The 19,690-nt window shown below is 41.4% G+C and overlaps 1 protein-coding gene across 30 annotated transcripts in view; it reads left to right on the top strand.

Moving 5' to 3' along the window:
- Syp (synaptotagmin binding cytoplasmic RNA interacting protein) overlaps nucleotides 1-19,690 on the top strand; it is a 55,043-nt gene that overhangs the window by 27,866 nt on the left and 7,487 nt on the right. For 3 of the 30 annotated variants that reach the window (XM_070282091.1, XM_070282094.1, XM_070282093.1), the window contains 11 exons: nucleotides 8,361-8,479; nucleotides 8,540-8,861; nucleotides 8,920-9,161; nucleotides 10,318-10,453; nucleotides 13,719-13,852; nucleotides 13,907-14,038; nucleotides 14,096-14,236; nucleotides 14,294-14,400; nucleotides 14,774-14,895; nucleotides 16,477-16,754; nucleotides 18,818-19,076. In XM_070282091.1, the coding sequence (XP_070138192.1) occupies nucleotides 8,361-8,479; nucleotides 8,540-8,861; nucleotides 8,920-9,161; nucleotides 10,318-10,453; nucleotides 13,719-13,852; nucleotides 13,907-14,038; nucleotides 14,096-14,236; nucleotides 14,294-14,400; nucleotides 14,774-14,895; nucleotides 16,477-16,754; nucleotides 18,818-19,076 (1,992 nt within the window). Of the gene's footprint in view, nucleotides 1-5,307; nucleotides 5,703-8,360; nucleotides 8,480-8,539; nucleotides 8,862-8,919; nucleotides 9,162-10,317; nucleotides 10,454-11,621; nucleotides 11,758-13,718; nucleotides 13,853-13,906; nucleotides 14,039-14,095; nucleotides 14,237-14,293; nucleotides 14,401-14,773; nucleotides 14,896-16,476; nucleotides 16,755-18,817; nucleotides 19,077-19,690 lie in introns of those variants that run through there. The other 27 variants (XM_070282099.1, XM_070282096.1, XM_070282089.1 and 24 more) reach the window with 26 other exon arrangements.

Raw genomic sequence — 19,690 nt, forward strand, 5'->3', positions numbered from 1 at the left:
CACCTCTGACCCCCTTCGCCAAGCTACTGGGCTGTCCACCATTTTGATTTTTGCGTTTTGCATCGTTCTTCGTCCCTTCTTCTCGGCCCCGAGTTCACGACTTCCCTTTCTCCCTTTCCCGTTTCTTTATTCCTTCAGCTCCAACCGCCGACGCCGTCGCTTAAATCATTAAAAAGTGAACTTAAAATAAAAAGTCCAGATAAAGTTGAACCTCTGGACGTGTGTGTGTGTGTCTGTGTGTGAGAAACCGGTTTGTTCTGCCTCTGGAATTGAGATTCTTTTTTTTTTTTTTGCAAAGTTTTTGTTTGTTGCCTTGCTGTGGCATTTGATTTGCAATTTGGATGTTGGCGCTGCATCCAGCGCTGTGTTGCCTGCTTTACATCCTGGGCTCCATTCCTCGGCCACGTGTCAACCAAATGGCGTCCGCACACTAATGCACCCACACACACACACACAGGGGACTAAAACAAAACTAACACACATGTGTGCAGTTTTGAAAACCGGCCGGCGAGAGTGGCCAGGAAAAAGGAGCCAGGGAGGCCGACATGAGAGAAGTGGGTGGGCGAAAAGCTCCAATGCAGTGGCCGAGCGCCAAAAAGCTCCGGAGTGCATTGCGCTCCCTGCACGCAGCGACAGGGAGCAGAGAGCGAAGGCAAGAGAGAGCTGCACACACATTACTGCAATTATTTGCAGTTCCTTTCGTCGTGCTTCCGTTTCTTCTTCTGTTGTCTGTCGCATCCTCAACAACCGCCTCCCCCATGGCGATCCCCCATGCACTCCACCCATGTGCGCATAATTTGGCGCTTCGCCATGTTTTCTCCCCTTTCCACCGCCTCCCGCCCACCACTCTGGCCCCAAAAACGACTCTCATTTCGCTCTGATGTTGCATGATGCATGACTGGGCTCTCTGTGGCAGAACATGGCCGGCGGGAACTGGGGATGGGGGCACATCCGGGGGCGAAGAGTGATTCGAGGGGTTGCCGGCAAACACGTTTTGGCTTTTGCATTCGACTTGGGAGCCGTGTTAAGTAATTTCTCTTTGCAGTTTTTCTCCCCCCTACCGCCCTAACCCTTGCGGGAGCCTCTGGAGTTGTTTGTTTGTGGAAAGTTTCTGCATCTTCCTTATTAATTATTCAAATTGAAAATTTATTAATAAGGCACTGTCGGGATTATACTGTCTAGTTGTCATCTTTAATTAAAATATTGTTTTTAATTATCAGACTCTCCAGACCCTTTCTTCATTATTTTTTCCAATTTGGCCGATTCTTTCTTCAAAGGAACCTCAACTCTCCAACTCTCTTATTATTAATTCAGCTTGCTCAAATATGTTAACCAGACCGTGCTTCGTTCATTTCCTGGGAAATCATTTCCCAGTGCTGCACTAAATTTATGCAACATCCCGTTGCAAGCCGTGCCAGGCGGAGACATCCGCCAGGATATGCCACCATTCTATTCATTCACTCCCAGCCCCAACCCCAGCCCCTCCGTAGCGGGAGGCACTTGGAGCAGCCTAATTTCGCAAATAATAAAATATGCTGGAATAAAAATACAAGATACGCGCTCAACAAGAGTCCTTTACCGTTCTCCGGTTTTATCGCGGCCTCCCCTCCCCACGCCCCAATGCTCTCCACATGCGATGCAATTGAGCGGCGCCTGCAGCCGGCACTTTTCTAATTCGCCGAACTATGGGGGGGAAACCAAACGGAATCTAAAACCTTGCCCCAAACATCCCGCCCGGGTGGCACTCCCCGGGCTTAGCTGTTGTTCTGCTCGGATTGGGCTGGGGTTTTGTGTCGGATTGGATTGTGCTGGCTCGGGCTTTGGTGGGGTGGTGTTGGCCTGGGCTGGGCTCCATGGGGTCGGTCGTCGTTGGGTAGTGCACACAAAAGCGCATTTCAGTTTCCGGCGGCTCGTGTGGCATGTGCTGCCTTCTCCTCCTTTTTTTTTTTGAATTTTTTTTAGATATTATAATGGTTATAGTCCAGACCATATACCCTAGGAAATTAATTTTAAAGCTACTTTATTATTTATTGTTTATTTGTAAAGTTAAATTTAGTACAAGATATTACTTAGTACACAGTATTTCAAGTTTCGACCCCCGACTATTACTTTTCTTATAAAACTACTGTAGTTGGCTTTCCACTTTCCACAACTCCTGCTCCGGCATCGACTCCTGGGGGCATCTTTGGCAGCCATAAAAAAGCACGCCATTTTCTTCTCTGGCAAAACTTTTGTGTAATTTTCATTTTGCGCTTGTCGCGTGTCTTTTCCATTTCCATAGCCCCCCATGCTTTCCCCCTTTAAGCCTGCGGCTCTGTGGACTGTTGCAGGCACACGATGTTCGTTGTTTTTTTTTTTGTTCACTCCTTATTTTTGGCAGTTGCACAGCGCAAATACACGGATAGACACAATACTTCAAACACTGTGGTGGCACGAGTCCGTACAACTGTCCGTCCGGCTGTTGTTTTCGTTGCCGCATTGCAGTGAATTTCGAGGAACTCCAGGATCTCTGGCCTGGGCCGGCCATGCCCAGCCCGGCCAACACGTGACTGACCTGCCCGGTTGGGTTTGGCCTTTTGGGGGTCAGGGAATGTTGAGGCTCGGGCGCCATTTTCATTTGTTGATGCCACCGAGCAGCGCTTCCCTGCACTTTTGTGGCCACAGAATGTGAGCATCAAATATTGAAAATATCTCTCCGACCCGGCCGGTGGCGGAATTTTTTCATGGTTCCAGCCCCAGCCCCAGAGTCTGTGGACGACCCCCTCTGGTGACGTGGCTTTCTTTTTCATTTTTTTGTTGGGGTGTGGAGGGGCGGCGTCTGATTGGTTTCTTGGCAACAGAACCCCACTGAACTGTAACGAACCCGTTACTGTTTACTCAAATAAACCCGACTTGCAACTTATGGCCATGTTATCTGTGATTTTGGCACCGGGACAATGGGAACCGGGAGCCACTGGGAGGGGCAATGGGAACGAAGTTTCTTGTTGAGAAAATGCCTTCAACTCTTGGCATGTCATTTAAATTAAAACCAGCAAGCAAGATGTTAAGGCATTTAAAATATTTCATTAAAGTTACCATCCTTGAGTCCTACATAAATTACAATGAATTTCATTCATTTAATATTCTCCCGGGGAGGGGAAGCCCACTTCCATGCAATCTCCACCGTTGTCTGCCGCCTCCCAGGCGCTTCCATCTAATTTGCTTGGTTGGCCTGCACTTTGCCGGGAATTTGTTCGTTGTCGCAATGCCATAAATTCTACAACTTATGCGGCCAACTGGCCTCCTAATGCCCTACTCCCTCCTCCGAGCCACCTCTCCGGCTATAAATTACAAGAAGGCATTTGCCACACTTCCGTTGGAGCCCTCCAGGTTTGGCATGGATTGGATAGCTTTGGTTTCGTTCGGCTACGGTCTTAGTGTGGTCAGGGCTGCAGTGTCTGCAGTTTCTTCCAGCCAGCCTGGAGTTATTTTTGTGCCTTAAATCGGCTTAACTGGCCGACGCAATAGATGGCTCATCTGGGCACAAAAGGAGTGCTGGTGGCCTGAGGCGGTGGGGACTTTGAAAATCAATAACGCCTAGTAAGGGGAGTACTCAGTACCGAGTCATTGTTGTCGCCGTTGTCCATGGCAATAGCATTTAAATAGCCCGGCCAGGGCTTCTTGAAATTCACCTTCCAAAAGCCAGAAACTTTAACACTTCCCAGCTGCAATTGATGGCCCGGCAAACAACCCCAGACGTGGCTACTACCGGCCGCCCTCGTCGTCTTGCCTCCTGCAATAGTTTCTTTAGTCTGGCTTCCGAGTGCCGAGGTCCAGGGGTGCTGAGTCAGGAGTGGGGCAGTTTCAGAGGAGGAGCATTGTTGTAATTCTAGCCCAGACTGGCAGTGGCAGTGGCAGTGGCGGTGGCGACGCTTTGTCTGCCAGACGGACGACTGGCAGAGTGACGAACAAATGTGGCAAAGCGATTTATTTGGCTTTATCAGCAATTTTGATTCTTCTTTGTCTCCCATTGAAAGAGTCGCATTAAGTGCTCCTCTTTGCGGCGATTTGTCATATCGCTGATTTACTAACCTTACACCAGGCATTATCTCTTGGCATAGACATGGCCCGAAACCGGAATCCGGCTTACCCACCCCTGCTTCACTCTGCCAGCGGAGGGGTGGTTCTCACTAGCCGGCCGGCCTTTTTCCTTTTTTCCACTCTTGGCCTATGGCTTCTGACTCTGAGGGTGTAACTAACCGACACAAGTGCAGCCAGGATATGTTTGTGTATCCCTGTGTGTATGTGTGTGTTTTTGCGCATATCGCCGGCATCAACATAAAATTTATTGAGGTAGTTGCCAAGCGGGGCTCTCACTACTGAGCAAACATGGAAAAATGGAAATGGCAAAAAAACAAGGTTCTTTAACATGCAAACGTTTTTGTTTTTTTTCCATTGCATGTGCATTGGCCAGAGTTGCCACTGCCGGGCAAACAAAGCTGCAACCCTGTTGCCATAACAAACATTCATAAAAAATGATGGTAGAAATGCCATAAAAAAAAAGAGAAGAGCAAACATGTACATAATCCGGCAAAGTGTTGCAAATTAAAATCGTTTTTAGGCCAGGCCAGTCACCTGAATAACCAGCTACGGGCACCCCACCCCAATGTGGCCAGCCTCTATCCGGCTTCCATTTTTTATTCAATTTTCGGGAGAATCACAAAGACACTTGGCAACACTGCGTATGAGGAATGCGCTCTCCTCGCTATCGATATGTTTGTGGGGGTATTCCTCCGACCCATTGTCCTAAACTTCACTCCGATATAGGGACCGGCTTTATAACCATTGTCCTTGTTTATTATTCATTTCTTTGCAGTGGCTCGATAAAGCGATCTTTTCCTGGCAGAGCCCCCCGGTGTTTTGGTCCACCCCACTGAAGCCCCCTGTGGTTTCTGGCAACACTTTACACTCACAGCTCGCTGCGTTTTCGCGCCCAGGCCAGCCAGCTTTGTCTACGGTCTATGGTCTATGGTCTAAATGGTCTATATGGAATGTGGGATGTGGTAGGCCCCCCAGAACGGGGCCAGTTGTTTGTTATTGCTCTTGTTACTGGCCGACTGGTTCCGGTTATTGTTACGGTGAACATTGCATTTTGATGCCGCCGCACACTGCAGTTGTCATAAATTTCGAGTTTAAATATTTACACTTTAGGATTGCCACCTAGGATTGCCACATAGGATTGCCATGCTTGTTCCCCCTCTGCCGATATCGAAACGGAGTAGGCCTAGGGTTACAGTGTCAAATGTCATTCGGTGTAGACGGCGTGACAAATTTATTTTTGTTCAGTTTGAAAATTTTTAGCTTTCTTTCGACACGTTTCGGAAAAATAGTCTCTCAAACATTGAATTATTTCCAAAAAAATAAAACGAAAATCAAAAAGAAAATAATACCAGAAGCAGCAGGAGCAAATTTTCGAATTCGATAGAAACACGCAAGATTACAAGCGAAATTCCAAGTCATCGTGTGGAAATTTATATAAAATTGTTGATTATTAAGTGATCCGTTTCGGGTGTGTGAAATGGAAGCGAAGACTGCAGCTACTGCAGTTATGGCAGTAGAAGCCGCTACCGGCCCTAATGGTGCTGGGGGCGAGGCCCCGTCTAAAAGCCAGAAGCACCGGTCTGGAATCTCGCTTACTATCCAGGTCCCCTCCGGTCCAACCAGTGAGTACTTATACACTTCTATATACGATTTCGCAGTTCGGGTCGGTCTCTCCGCCCCATATCAATCGAAAAGTATTTCAATGTCAGTGGAAGAAAGAAAGCAAAGCGAAAAGCGGAGAATTAATTGCGAACAAGCTGATATAAAAAGCTGACAGCGAGCAAGCGAGAGGGAGCGAGCAGCTAGCCCGTCAGCCGAGAGCAGCGACAAACAAAAACGAACCGCTAGCGCTAGAAATATTTCAGAATTTGCTTATAATTCGGTCGCTCCCTGGGGCTTGCTTGCCGATATTTTGCACAAGTTACGCAATTATCGCTCTCGACTGGCCCGCTTCTCGCAGCTGTGTGTTTGCTGCAGCTTGTTTCGCTTTTGACTTTTGTTTGAACGTGACATACACACACACACATACATACAGAGGCGTGCGAATCAAAATAGAATCTGCTGATAGTAGTTCGCGACCAACGGATGACTCCTCCGTCTTGTACGTTAGTGTTGGTCACTTGACAACTGCTGTGGATTTGCATTTTCATGATGGGCCCGAGCATATAAATATTCATTTATGATAAGTGCAGCATGCACATGTTTTCAGGTGAATTCTAGGGCTTGCCAACTATCCCATCTAACATAGTATAGTGGATGTCTTCTGCGGTTACCATGGCAACAGCTACATACTACCACTAACCATACAGCATATAGACAACCCATTTCATACAACGAAAATGGACGCGAAAATTTCTTGCGACAGGCCCCAGCAGGCCCCAGAGCGGATTTCTTACGCTCTCTTACGCTCATCGTTCGTTCATCTTACGCTCATTCTCGCAATAAATGTTTTCTGTTTCTCAGTCTCTAAACGGAGCGCGATGAAGAAGGTTGGCCTGCGCTTCGGTTGATCTTTGTATGTATGCGTGTCACACATTCACATACATGGGTGTATGTGTGCGTGCGATTTCGTTTCGAAGCCAGCGCACAAAATTTTGATTTTTCTTACTTTTAAGGCTTGCTACCCTAACAAAATTCGGGTATTCGTTATTTGATGAAATGACGAAAGAAATTATATTATTTTTTATTTTATTTTTTTTTATTATTTCAGCATACATTTTTAATTTATTTAGGAATAAGATTAAGTGTTAGTAGTAAAATGTTTTCTGTATATATATTTTTACGAATCATTAAAAATCAATATACTGAGAAAGTGTCAGAGTATATTTCGGTCGGAGTCACTTAAAGCGCCGATTGCTTTTAAGTTTTTGTTGTTCTGCAAGAGGCTTGTGCATGCCTACTCTAACGATGGAATGATTTTTAGGGGAGGGTGAAGACACGAAAACAGCTGATGGACTTGTTTACCTTTTTTGTTTACAATTTTTCAGGCACTTGTTATTATATTTTGGGTTATTGTGAGATTTAATTAAATTATTGTCGTTAATTTAATAATTTCCTTATATATATTTCCTTATATATAATAACTTTAAAAAGTAATTTAATTCTTCACCCGTCTTCACCCTCCCCTAAAAATCATTCCATCGTTAGAGTAGGCATGCACAAGCCTCTTGCAGAACAACAAAAACTTAAAAGCAAACGGCGCTTTAAGTGACTCCGACCGAAATATACTCTGACACTTTCTCAGTATATTGATTTTTAATGATTCGTAAAAATATATATACAGAAAACATTTTACTACTAACACTTAATCTTATTCCTAAATAAATTAAAAATGTATGCTGAAATAATAAAAAAATATAATATACAAAATAATATAATTTCTTTCGTCATTTCATCAAATAACGAATACCCGAATTTTGTTAGGGTAGCAAGCCTTAAAAGTAAGAAAAATCAAAATTTTGTGCGCTGGCTTCGAAACGAAATCGCACGCACACATACACCCATGTATGTGAATGTGTGACACGCATACATACAAAGATCAACCGAAGCGCAGGCCAACCTTCTTCATCGCGCTCCGTTTAGAGACTGAGAAACAGAAAACATTTAATGCGAGAATGAGCGTAAGATGAACGAACGATGAGCGTAAGAGAGCGTAAGAAATCCGCTCTGGGGCCTGCTGGGGCCTGTAGCAAGAAATTTTCGCGTCCATTTTCGTTGTATGAAATGGGTTGTCTATATGCTGTATGGTTAGTGATACTACATACGTCACGGTTATCGCTATCTCTCTTCCAATCGACGGCGAACACATGGCGTATACGCAACACGGCACGCATCCCACAATTCGCGAAACGCGCCTCTTTTTCGATTGTTTACATTTCGGCCATTTGCGCTCTCTTAACTTTCCCTTCTCTCTCTTTCTGCTGCTCTTTGTTCGGTGGGTTCACGCACTTTGCGGTGCGTGCGTGACGGCGCTCTCTCCCACTGCTGGATCGCCAATTTGTGCGTTTCGCATTTTTGTTTGAAGTCAATGAACTTTTTGGCAAACGAGCTTTGTTGTCTGCTCTGCTCTGCTCTCTCCTCCTCTGCTATCTCTCGTTCGGTGCGTGCGGCGATGCGTAAGTTGCGAATTTTCGTATTTCGACCTATTTTTCTAGCAGGGCAGGAAATTGTTGCCATTTTTTGGCGTTCGTTGAACTTTCAAGGTTCGCCACAAGACTATAAAACAATAAATTACTATTACTAGATAAAGAAAACTAATTGGAACAAAATTTTACTTGCAGAAATGGCGGAGGGTAATGGCGAACTGTTAGATGACATTAATCAGAAAGCCGATGACCGTGGCGATGGCGAGCGTACAGAGGACTATCCCAAGCTGCTGGAATACGGTCTGGATAAGAAAGTGAGTCTTTGAAAAGTAATACTACTTCAAAACTGAAGCATAATGGTGGATCGTCCTTAGGTGGCCGGAAAACTGGATGAAATCTACAAAACCGGCAAGCTGGCTCACGCCGAGCTGGATGAGCGCGCTCTGGATGCGCTCAAGGAGTTCCCCGTCGATGGTGCCTTGAATGTGTTGGGTCAGTTTCTCGAATCTAACCTGGAGCATGTGTCGAACAAGTCCGCCTACTTGTGCGGCGTGATGAAGACGTACCGCCAGAAGAGTCGAGCCAGCCAACAGGGCGTGCCCACGCCCGCAGCTGCTGTTCAAGTGAAAGGACCCGATGAGGACAAGATCAAAAAGATTCTCGAGCGCACCGGCTACACATTAGATGTGACGACAGGTAACCTACGACTTGAAATTATTTTAAAATCAAATATATTAATAATATTACGCATTAGGTCAACGCAAATACGGCGGACCGCCACCGGATTGGGAAGGAAATGTACCGGGAAATGGCTGCGAAGTGTTTTGCGGAAAGATACCCAAGGATATGTACGAGGACGAACTGATTCCGCTATTCGAGAACTGCGGCACAATTTGGGACCTACGCCTCATGATGGACCCGATGACGGGCACAAATCGTGGTTATGCATTTGTCACATTCACAAATCGCGATGCAGCCGTCAACGCAGTGCGACAGGTATTTAAGTCAACCGCACACTCTCCATACCAGCCCCCTCCCACATACCCACAAATAGCCGCCCGCCCAGCCCCTGAAGAATCTCACCCCGAACCCCCAATCTTCGCTCTCTCTACCCTGCTTCAATGTTTTTATACGTATTGCTAACTATTACAATATAAATATCCTATATATACATATTTAACGTATTATATCCACATATTTACTCTCGTTTGACACTTTTGGACAAAAGTAGGAACAGTTGTGCGGCCAAAACTAAATTCAAAAACCATTTTTCTCCAGAAAAATCAACAATTCCGGCAAAATAAACCCAAAAATTACCAATCTGAGAGCTATCTGATTCGGCGCTTTTTACATCCGACCTGAGAAGTTGTGCAGTTTTAGTTTATTTTCAACCTATCGTATGCTTATTTTAGTTTTCTTTCCCCCGTCTCTGCCTCTGCTCAGCCTTGATCAAAAAACTATATAATTATACAAACTATCTCGCTCTCTTGCTGTCTCTCTCTTTGCCTAAACTTTCTGTAATTCTGTAATGCATGTCCCGTCTATTATAAGTTTTATCATAATTTTTGCAGTCTATCCAAGCGCATTGACAACAAATTTGAAAAGAGTTCTCTTCTCTACGAATCCAGAAAGATTTGGCCTCCTGATACACCCACCACCTAGTCCACCTGTCCACCTCTTCTCCTGTACTCTGTATTATTTTCTCTTTAGTTGAAATCTCTCTAGAATCTAGCCCTTAGTCGAGCTATGTAGCAATCAACCTTCGTAGCCATCTAAGCAGCGTACGTTTAGTCTCACTGTCTGGTTTTATTTAGACGAGCATGACAAAAAATTAACTCCGTGATATAAAGAGCTCATCTTTATGTCGAGTACTACGATACCTACCTACGAAAGCTAATTACTAACCGAATAAAAATATTTTCCTTTAACATTTCCAAAAACACAACCAAAAATTCAAAAGCGGACCGCCTCCAATAAGAAATTGGTAATCAAAAAAAAAAAACGTGTAACTCCCCTAACTTTATTATTTAACCTTTCCTGTTGTTTAATCGCCTTATTTGATTTCTAAAAAAAATTACTTATTATTTTATTATTTATTTTATTAACATTGAATTGGTATTAAAATCGTTTTACCTTCCCATCCACCATATAGCTCGATAATCACGAAATAAAACCCGGCAAGTGTCTGAAAATAAATATAAGCGTACCGAATCTGCGCCTTTTCGTAGGCAATATTCCCAAGTCAAAGGGCAAAGAAGAAATTTTAGAGGAATTTGGTAAACTTACAGGTAAATTAACAACGAAAATTAATCTATTTTAAATTACCATCACGGAAGTTGCATTTCAACTTCATAATCGGCTTTAAACAAAAATCCAATTGGCGAATACAAAAAATTGGCTAATTGCAAAGATGTTAGCTTAGCAAGGGTCTTAGGGTCGTTAATTTTAATTTTTTCAGTTTTTTTTTGTATTGAACTCATTCTTATTCTTCACCCTCCACCAAAAACCATCCAACCATCCGCCATTGCCATCTCTAACACTGCAGAAAACAATGAAAAGCGTTCTCCCCACAAACCGAATGTCGAGACACTCTTTTCAAATGCGCGATCCCCGAAAAATCGATCAGCAACATCTCAGTTTTACAAATCATATGTTGCCTCTATAGCACTCTATAGCATACATATACAGACACCCGAAAGTATTATCACGCCGACTCATAGATACAGTGACACGCCCATTTGTTTCTCATTGCCATTCATTAAAAGCTTGAATTGTCGCATAAGAACATTTCTTTTTAAATTATTTACATATATCTCCAGTCATTAACTTTGCCTATAAAAAAAAAAACGAGAAAAAAACAATACAAATTTTTTAAATTTCTTACAAAATTGTTATGCATTCCAAAACTTTGTTTTCCATTATGTTGTATAATAATCACACAGTAGGAAAGCAGGTTGTATCAAGTATACGCCGTGTGTCCGCCAGAAAGTCTGTTCGAATTGTTTCGTGAAGGTAAGCAGATTTTCGTTCGACTTTCTGGCCACACAAGCCAAGTTTATAAATATATATTTTTTTTTACTTTTAAGTAATTATTTCGCATAGTAAGTACTAGTACCGGTAGTGGCAACAAAGCATCCATATCAAATGGATGTTTGTTGAAACATAAAACTAGCTAAAAAATATGTTATTTTTGAGTAAATTCATTTTTATTTGGCACGCATTAAGATAAAACATGAATTATAAAAGTCTAGATAATAGAACACCACACTCTGTCCCACACATGAGAATTACTATCATATACACCACACACGCCCACATTCTGTCACCTTTGAACCACAAACCCAAAACCAAAAACCAAATCAATCCAAAGTCAAATCGCAGTATCAATGAACTACAAATTTTTCATAGCAAATCAAAATTTTCTTTTGTTTTGTGTGAACTTTTAAACAATTGCAGCTAAATGATTTTGAAATTCGGAAAGGCAAAAAGATTGGTGTTACGATATCATTTAACAATCACCGGCTTTTTGTCGGCAATATACCTAAGAATAGAGATCGTGACGAGTTAATTGAGGAATTTTCAAAACATGCACGTAAGTGATCCAAAAACCAACAGCAAACAACCACAAACAAAGCAAAAGACCCCCAAAAACCCCGACCCTAAACCACCTAGCACCAACCGAACCACCAACCAATTGGCTACCATAATTGGCCAACTAAATTGTGTATAATTAATTTTTTAGGGGCGATACTTGCAGAATTGAAAAGCGCATGGAAGCCTATACGATGAAACGAAGTATCAATTGGATTTTTGTTTTGCAATTTTCGCTTTTAAAATGTCGTCACTCCCAAATCAAAATCAAATTGTCGAACACACACCTCCAACAAAATTCAACATCCTAACAAACCACCGAAAACTATTCTTTAAATTCGAATCTAAAGCATAGTTTTGGATGGTCGATGGCATTTTAACCTTCTTTTCTGTCATGATTCTCTCATTCATCCTCTGTAGCGTTAATCGCTGTTAGTGAATACAACAAAAAATTAATTGTCCTATAATTTTTGGTTAATTTTTTCCAATTCATAATTCCAATTATTAAATGTGCCCCAATTTGTTGACATTGAAAACCTGTAGCTGAACAATTCGCCAAATACCAAAACGTTTTGAATATTTTTGAAAAACCAAACCAGACTCGAAAGAGTAGGGACTAACTAACCTAGTTTTTGTTTTAGAGCAGATTAATATATCTGATATTATTTTTAAGGAATATATCATACACATAGATATTAAAAAGCGGCGCACACAAACCAAACAAAACTGAATACCGATTCCGCCCCAGAAAATCAAAAACCAGAAACCTGAAACCAAATTATGAATATGTAATTCGTCTATTCGTCTATATCGATATATTTTGGCCTATTATTCATGTTATTGAATATATAATTCATTATACTTAATGACTGGAGACTACAAGCCTTAATAATGAACTCATTTTACTCTAACTCTCTCTGTATCTATCTCTCACATAAGCGCTACTTCCCCGAGCAATTGATGCAATCGAATCGAAGAGAATCTAAAGCCAAATTCAAAATCTTATCCACATTTCGTTGTTTCGTTATTGTTCTATCTCTATCGATCTCTCTTTGTATCTCAGTGTACACACGTTCTATACAATCTCTCTATATCTTAATCTGTCTAACTCTGGCTATGTTTGTGTATAGTTTTTGTTTTACCCCATTATTTCAATCGAAAAAGAAATACAAAGCTCAATGTGTGCTTTACCTCGTGTTTAGTTTAATTTCATTTATATTTTTCTTGTTTCTTTAATTTGCAACATGTACTATAAGAAACAAACATACAACAACAATAGCAACAGAGGTTTTTTAAGTGTTTCTAAGTGTGTTTCGTTTTAAAAATACTCTCTATACGTAATACATATCCAATGTTAATGTTATACCCCCGCTCTCTGTAAAACTTTGTCTCTAAATCTCGATCCTTGCATACTATAAACTCTAAACTCCAAACCGAAAATATTTTTAGCCTAGCGCATTGAACTATTCAAAAATATTTCAAAAAGTTAAACAAGCAGCAGTTGTTGGCATTGGTTTTCAAATTTATCCGATTCGCTCTACAAACGTCGAAAACGATATAATTTTAAGAAGAGATTCAGACGACGGAAATATTCATAATTTTACATAATTACATTGTGCTCCTCAGGCACGATAATCGTGTGAAGTTTTGCCCATTTCCGTAAATATTTGAATTTTTGTAAACATTCAAGTGTTCAGTGTCTTATCACAAGTACTCTCGATCATATGTAATCACATGCACAGACACCTGCCAATACCGACACAGATACAAATACTTTTTTGTTGTATTACTTTCTGTATACAATTTTTTCATTATTGTTTTTTTTTTCATTTTTTTTTTTGAATATGCAACCAACTAATCATTAATGCATTTGAATTGATAACGCGTTTTCTATTTATTGTACTCAAATGACTATTTTTTGTTTATTTATAAATAAACCTGATCCCGAATCTGAACCCATAGCTGGCCTTTACGAGGTAATCATATACAGTTCGCCAGATGATAAGAAAAAGAACCGCGGCTTCTGCTTTCTCGAATACGAGTCACACAAGGCGGCATCTTTGGCCAAACGAAGACTTGGAACTGGTAGGATTAAGGTGAGTGCATTATCTCAGTTTAAAGAAAAAAATTAATTCTTCTATCCTCATAAGCAGGTTTGGGGATGTGATATAATAGTCGACTGGGCCGATCCACAAGAGGAGCCAGATGAACAAACTATGTCCAAGGTTAAGGTACTTTACGTGCGGAATCTGACCCAGGACGTCTCCGAGGATAAGCTGAAGGTAAGATCTTAATCGAAACTTGTAATACTTGTTTATTATATTATTTCCGAATAATAGGAGCATTTTGAGCAATATGGCAAAGTAGAACGCGTTAAGAAAATTAAAGACTATGCCTTTATACACTTTGAGGATCGTGATAGCGCCGTCGAAGCTATGCGTGGCCTTAATGGCAAGGAGATCGGCGCCTCGAATATTGAGGTAAGTGCTACTACCTTATAGCTAGTTAACTAGCTTATCACCATGTTTATTTTATAGGTCTCCCTTGCCAAACCACCCTCGGACAAAAAGAAAAAGGAGGAAATCCTGAGGGCCCGAGAACGTCGCATGATGCAGATGATGCAAGCGCGTCCCGGTATCGTAGGGTAAGTACCTGCAAGCCCATCAAATACATTACCATTAGCTCGAAGCACAACACACTCAACAAACTATAGATTGGCGCAAAATTTCTAAAAATTATACAGAACTGGTGCTTAGACTAAGAGCACCACACCATTGGGCATATAGTTTTCGGCACAAATCAAATTAAAACGTCTGTTTGCTTTTCAAGTCGCCACAGTTAACGTAGCGAGATTGCATTAATTTATTTGTTTTTATATTTTCTTTCTTTCTTTGACAATTGCCCGTCGCGCGAATGAACTTCACCCCCGAAATACTATGTTGTCCCGCACACTGAAACCGCAAACCATAACCCATATAACCTGTATAATCTCTGTGTGGGATGATTACCTTGTTAAGATTTGAAACCTTGTCTCCATACAGAAACCTGTCGCCGACACATCCCAGCATGATGTCCTTGACGCCGATGCGGCTCCAAGGAGCGCGCATGCCACTGCGTACGCCGATACCCCGCGAATACGGTAAGTTTGGCAAATTCGCCAAGTGAATATCCGTCAGATACATGTTCTAGATGTCTGTATGTATATGCATATCAGCGATATGATGAAACGTTAATGATGAGAAAAGATGGTGAAGAGAGTGAGGGCCGTAGGCGCCTTCGTTCGGGACCTACAACTACTACTCTACTACACGATTGAGAAAATACATTATAACTTTTGTTAATTTGGTTTAGTTCTTGTAGTCAGTTAGCAAAGTTGTTAGGCACATACACATACTTACACATACACTCACACCCACACTCACACTAACACGTATCACACAACATGCCCCCATCGAGTAGTCCAATATTTGCCAGGCTTGTGTTTAGTTTTAGTTTTGAAGTCTAACCAACCGAAGCAGCAGCAACTGCGTCGCCACATCCTAACCCCGAGCTGACTAATCCGGTCTGCCGATTATGCCTTAAGTTATACGATATATATGTATGTATATATCATCTGCCATCGAAAGCCACCGTTTAGTTAACCTCATTTTTTGTCTCGCCTCATCATTTTAGTTAAGTTTAAGGTTTGAAAAGCGCGCGCTATAACCACTAACACACCCCAAGTCATACATACTAAACACTACCACACCCACACCCACGCACAGCCCCCTGAAACCCCGAAGTCACGCTTAGCACTGCCCTCGAGTCCCAGTCGAGTAAGAAAATGTATCCAGCTAGATCGAGATATCAATCAACCCACTAACGATCAGATCTGACATTGGCAATCAATTGAAGTAACTTTGAATATGACTTTGTAACAAAACCACCTCTCAATTATTTCTATTACTAATCGTAAATGTTGTTTCTTTCTTTAAATACTCGCATTTGCAAGTTAAGTGTTAATGCTCTATTTATTATCCTTCTACGAATTTGTCTTTCTTACAATCTTTGTCCTTTTTCGTTTGATTTTGCATGTCGGTGTTTATTTTTCCATTCGATGTTGTCGAGAAAGCTATTTCTTTCCTTTTGAAAGTTTTATGTTTTTGAACCTTCAACCCTCAATTCTCCCAAGCCCCCCAAAAAACCTCTCTCCGATCACTCCGATACGAAACTCAGTGTCGCCAAGTGCAAAGCAACAAAAAGATGTGGAATAAGAACTTAATACATATCAAGTCCATAACCAAAGCATAGACATTAGACATTAACCCTTAAACGTTGTCCATAGTTGTTTATGATAATTAAATGTTGCAATTGTGTTCTCTGTGTAGCGAATGTTAAGCACCCTGTATACTGTTTGATGTTATATCACCGGTAAGTAACCCCAAGTCTCATCTACTTAAGTGTGACACGACCACACCCATCCACCACCCTCGCGCGAGTGTCCTGCAGCGTTGCAGGATGCGCCCAATTCGTAAAACATTGGCAAAGTGTAACCATTGGCAGTCAAGCTATAATAAGGAGCTTCACCTAGGACTAGGTCTATATTGAAGGTCTCTTTAGTAGCACCACAGTCACCCCCACTACCCACTCATTCATTCCTCTCTGTACCAAGTCGTAACCTAATCCTGTCCTCCTTCCCCCATGAATTATCCATGAAATGCCATGAAAACGCCATATGTAGAGTACGATTATGACTATTTCGGTTTCCCGGAGTACCGCCCCGGCACCTATAGCAATGAACCATTCTATGAAGATCTGTTTCGCTCCTACGATGGCGGTGAATTCAACTACTATGATTATCCAAATGCCGCGGGCCCCGGCGGAAGCGGAGGCGGCAATGTGGGCGTCACATCGAGCTCGCTAGCCGCTGGCGCCTCCCCGAATACATCGCTCTCCGTTGGGCAGCGATCGGCAAGGGCCTCAGCAAGTGGTCCTCCCACTGGTTCGCCAGGCGTTTTGGTGCGTTTTTCAATTCGAATTCTTCACACAGACTCTCTTCGTCAATTCGAAGTGCAAGACCAAAAACCGCAATTTGATCAACAAGAACACATTATGCACACAGAAAAACACATGAGATTTTTATAGAATACTACGTATGTTTTGATTTATTTCTTATTTAGAGATGCCCTCAGTTGATTGCCATCCTTTAATCCAAGCTGTAGTTAGTTTATTTCGAAATTATGTATTTTTTGTTTGCTTATTTGTCAAGAGAACACTGTGTTTTTGGCTTACCTGATGCTTTAATTACCCCAACAAATTATATATTTTCTTTATTTCGTTTACCAAGTCAAAATTTGCACGTTTCTTGCTGCCAATTTCCACCACACACCACCCACTCACCACCACCACCCACACCCAAAAACCACAAATGCCACGCCCACACACACATACACACGCAAATGCAAACGCACGAGCATATCCGGAACAAGGACTATTTGTTGCTTGTTTCGCCTTGTTTTCTGCTTTCACCATGGATACGTCAGATAAATTAAGGACTCGGGCCTCGCCACGCCGCAATTGAAAATTTAACAAATTGTGCTTTATTATGCTTAACTTATGCTTCGCTTGTACGTATACCTGCTTATTTATTTATGTTTTAATTGCACCATCCGTTGCCAGGCTTTAACCAGGAGTAACCATTAATAATTCATTTACGAGCTGAATTCGGCGTGCTGGCGTCTATTAATTTTAATTAATTTTTAGCCATTAAGAGTTGCTTTATTACGTTATTACATTACATATTATGTTATCTTAATCACCGCAAACCGCAAACGCTTAAGTCCTACATATTAACCGCATTACGCTTATTGTATTACCTTTTAGTTGTACGTATGTTTCAATTTCAACAAATTTAAAAAAATGGTAAAGTTATTCTTTGAATATATATATTGTGTCAATCGCAAGAGGCAAAACTTTTGTTGCTTGGACTTGGAGCCAGCAAGTTTCAAGCGTCCCAGATCCGTTGTTATAAGTATATTATAATATTAAATAGTTGAAAGCTCACCACTCAGTTTACACATGAAAACAGAGAACAGTATATACATTTTAGTAATTTCTATATCAATAATACATATTTTATATGCATACATTACATCGTGTATGCACAATCAACAATCAACAGTTTTACACCAAGAATCTAACGCGTTTATTTCGATTTTTTTCTTTTCTTTTCTTTCTTTTTATGTGTTCTTGTTATATATACTTATCTATATACAAACAATTCATTTGTTTTTCGGTACAAAATATGACAAAAAAAATACAACAATTCTTCAAAAAATTATATATATGTTCGTCAAAACAAAAAAAATCAAACCCACATTAAAATTATAAATTCTTTCTCTGCCACCAACCAAAATCTAAATCGAAAACCACCAACCACGAACCAATGGCCAAAAAATCAAAAACCAAAAACTATCGTAAACCTTTCGAAAAAAAATACAAACCGTTTTCCTGACCCTATTTTCTGAAATCGTTTTCTGAAAAACAAATTCTAAATTCGCATCGATTCGACTTCAAAATTCCAAATCATCCAAAATCCAATTCTAAACGTATTATTTCGCTTACTTTCGTTAATTTGGTATGACAAAATTTGACAATTATCTTGGCGATCCATATATATACAAACACATTCAATTATGTATAAAATGCTAATGCTATTGAAAATCGATCAAATCTAAAAATCCAAAAACAAAATCTGAAAAACCAAAAACGAAATCGAAACGCAACCAAATCGACGACCGAACGGAATCGAATGATGGATAACACAATATGATGGATAATGGAACCGTATCTCTGGAATCGAACCCCACACTCTGCCACAACACTCGTCTATTTCACGTACACCCCACACACACCATCACAAACACACACACCATCCACGCAAAACACAACACGCCGTACACCATCACAAACGCAAAAAAAAAATGCATGCATTATTGATGACCTGCGAATGGTGTGGATCGATGACGATGACGACGATGATCGTGTGTGGATTCATATGAATGATGAATGGCCGACTTTAGGGAGTTGGTCCTGGGCGTGGAATCACAGTGCCGCGTGGCAGAGTCGTTGGCCAGCGTGGCAGCATCAGTCGTCTGGGGGGCCAAACAGCGCCTCAGGCGGCGGCAGCGGCGGCGGCGGTGGGACAGGTGGCGGCGGTAACTCAGCGGGGGGCCACCGTTCAGGGGGCGCCGGCAGCAACAGGGGGGGTCCGTGGGGTGGTGCCAACGCGTCCCAGCGCTCGTGGCACCCAGCACGTCAAGCCGCTACAAAATTTACCAGGTGAGCTCAACAAAAAACACAAAAAACGAAATGTTTTTAAAAAAAATACAACAAAAAAATAAAATACACCACAAAAAAACAAAACCAATCAACAAAAACCAATCAAAATCAAACCAAATCGAATCAAAAAGAAACCTCCCAACAACCTGCGCCAAACGAAAACTGCATAAACAAACCAACAACAGCGAGAAATATACATTGCAATGTCAAGTTCATATAACTAAGTAAAGCCAAGTCAAATGTAAACACATGAAAACAACCCACATCCTTACACCCACACAGTCACACAACACAGACACACACAGACACGAGTGAATAATTTTTAATAGTGTGAAAAATCCTTCGAGAAAGTTTCCCATCCTTCCACCCAAATGCCACTTAAATGTTGTGTGTTAACTATTCTTAATGTTGTACATTCCTTTATTTTTTTTTAATTCATAAAAATATTTCAATTGTTCATGGTTTTTTTTTTTTTATTTATGCTCAAAATAGATGTGCTCTTTGCTGCTTACGATTGTGATTGTATTCAATATTTAATATCCATATTTTAGTTCTGTGTCAGCGCTGAGATGTATGCTACAGTTTTTTATGCATGCTCTATGCCCGGTTCTGTT

This window comes from Drosophila bipectinata, chromosome 3R (assembly GCF_030179905.1).
Source record: "Drosophila bipectinata strain 14024-0381.07 chromosome 3R, DbipHiC1v2, whole genome shotgun sequence".
Lineage (NCBI taxonomy): Eukaryota > Metazoa > Arthropoda > Insecta > Diptera > Drosophilidae > Drosophila > Drosophila bipectinata.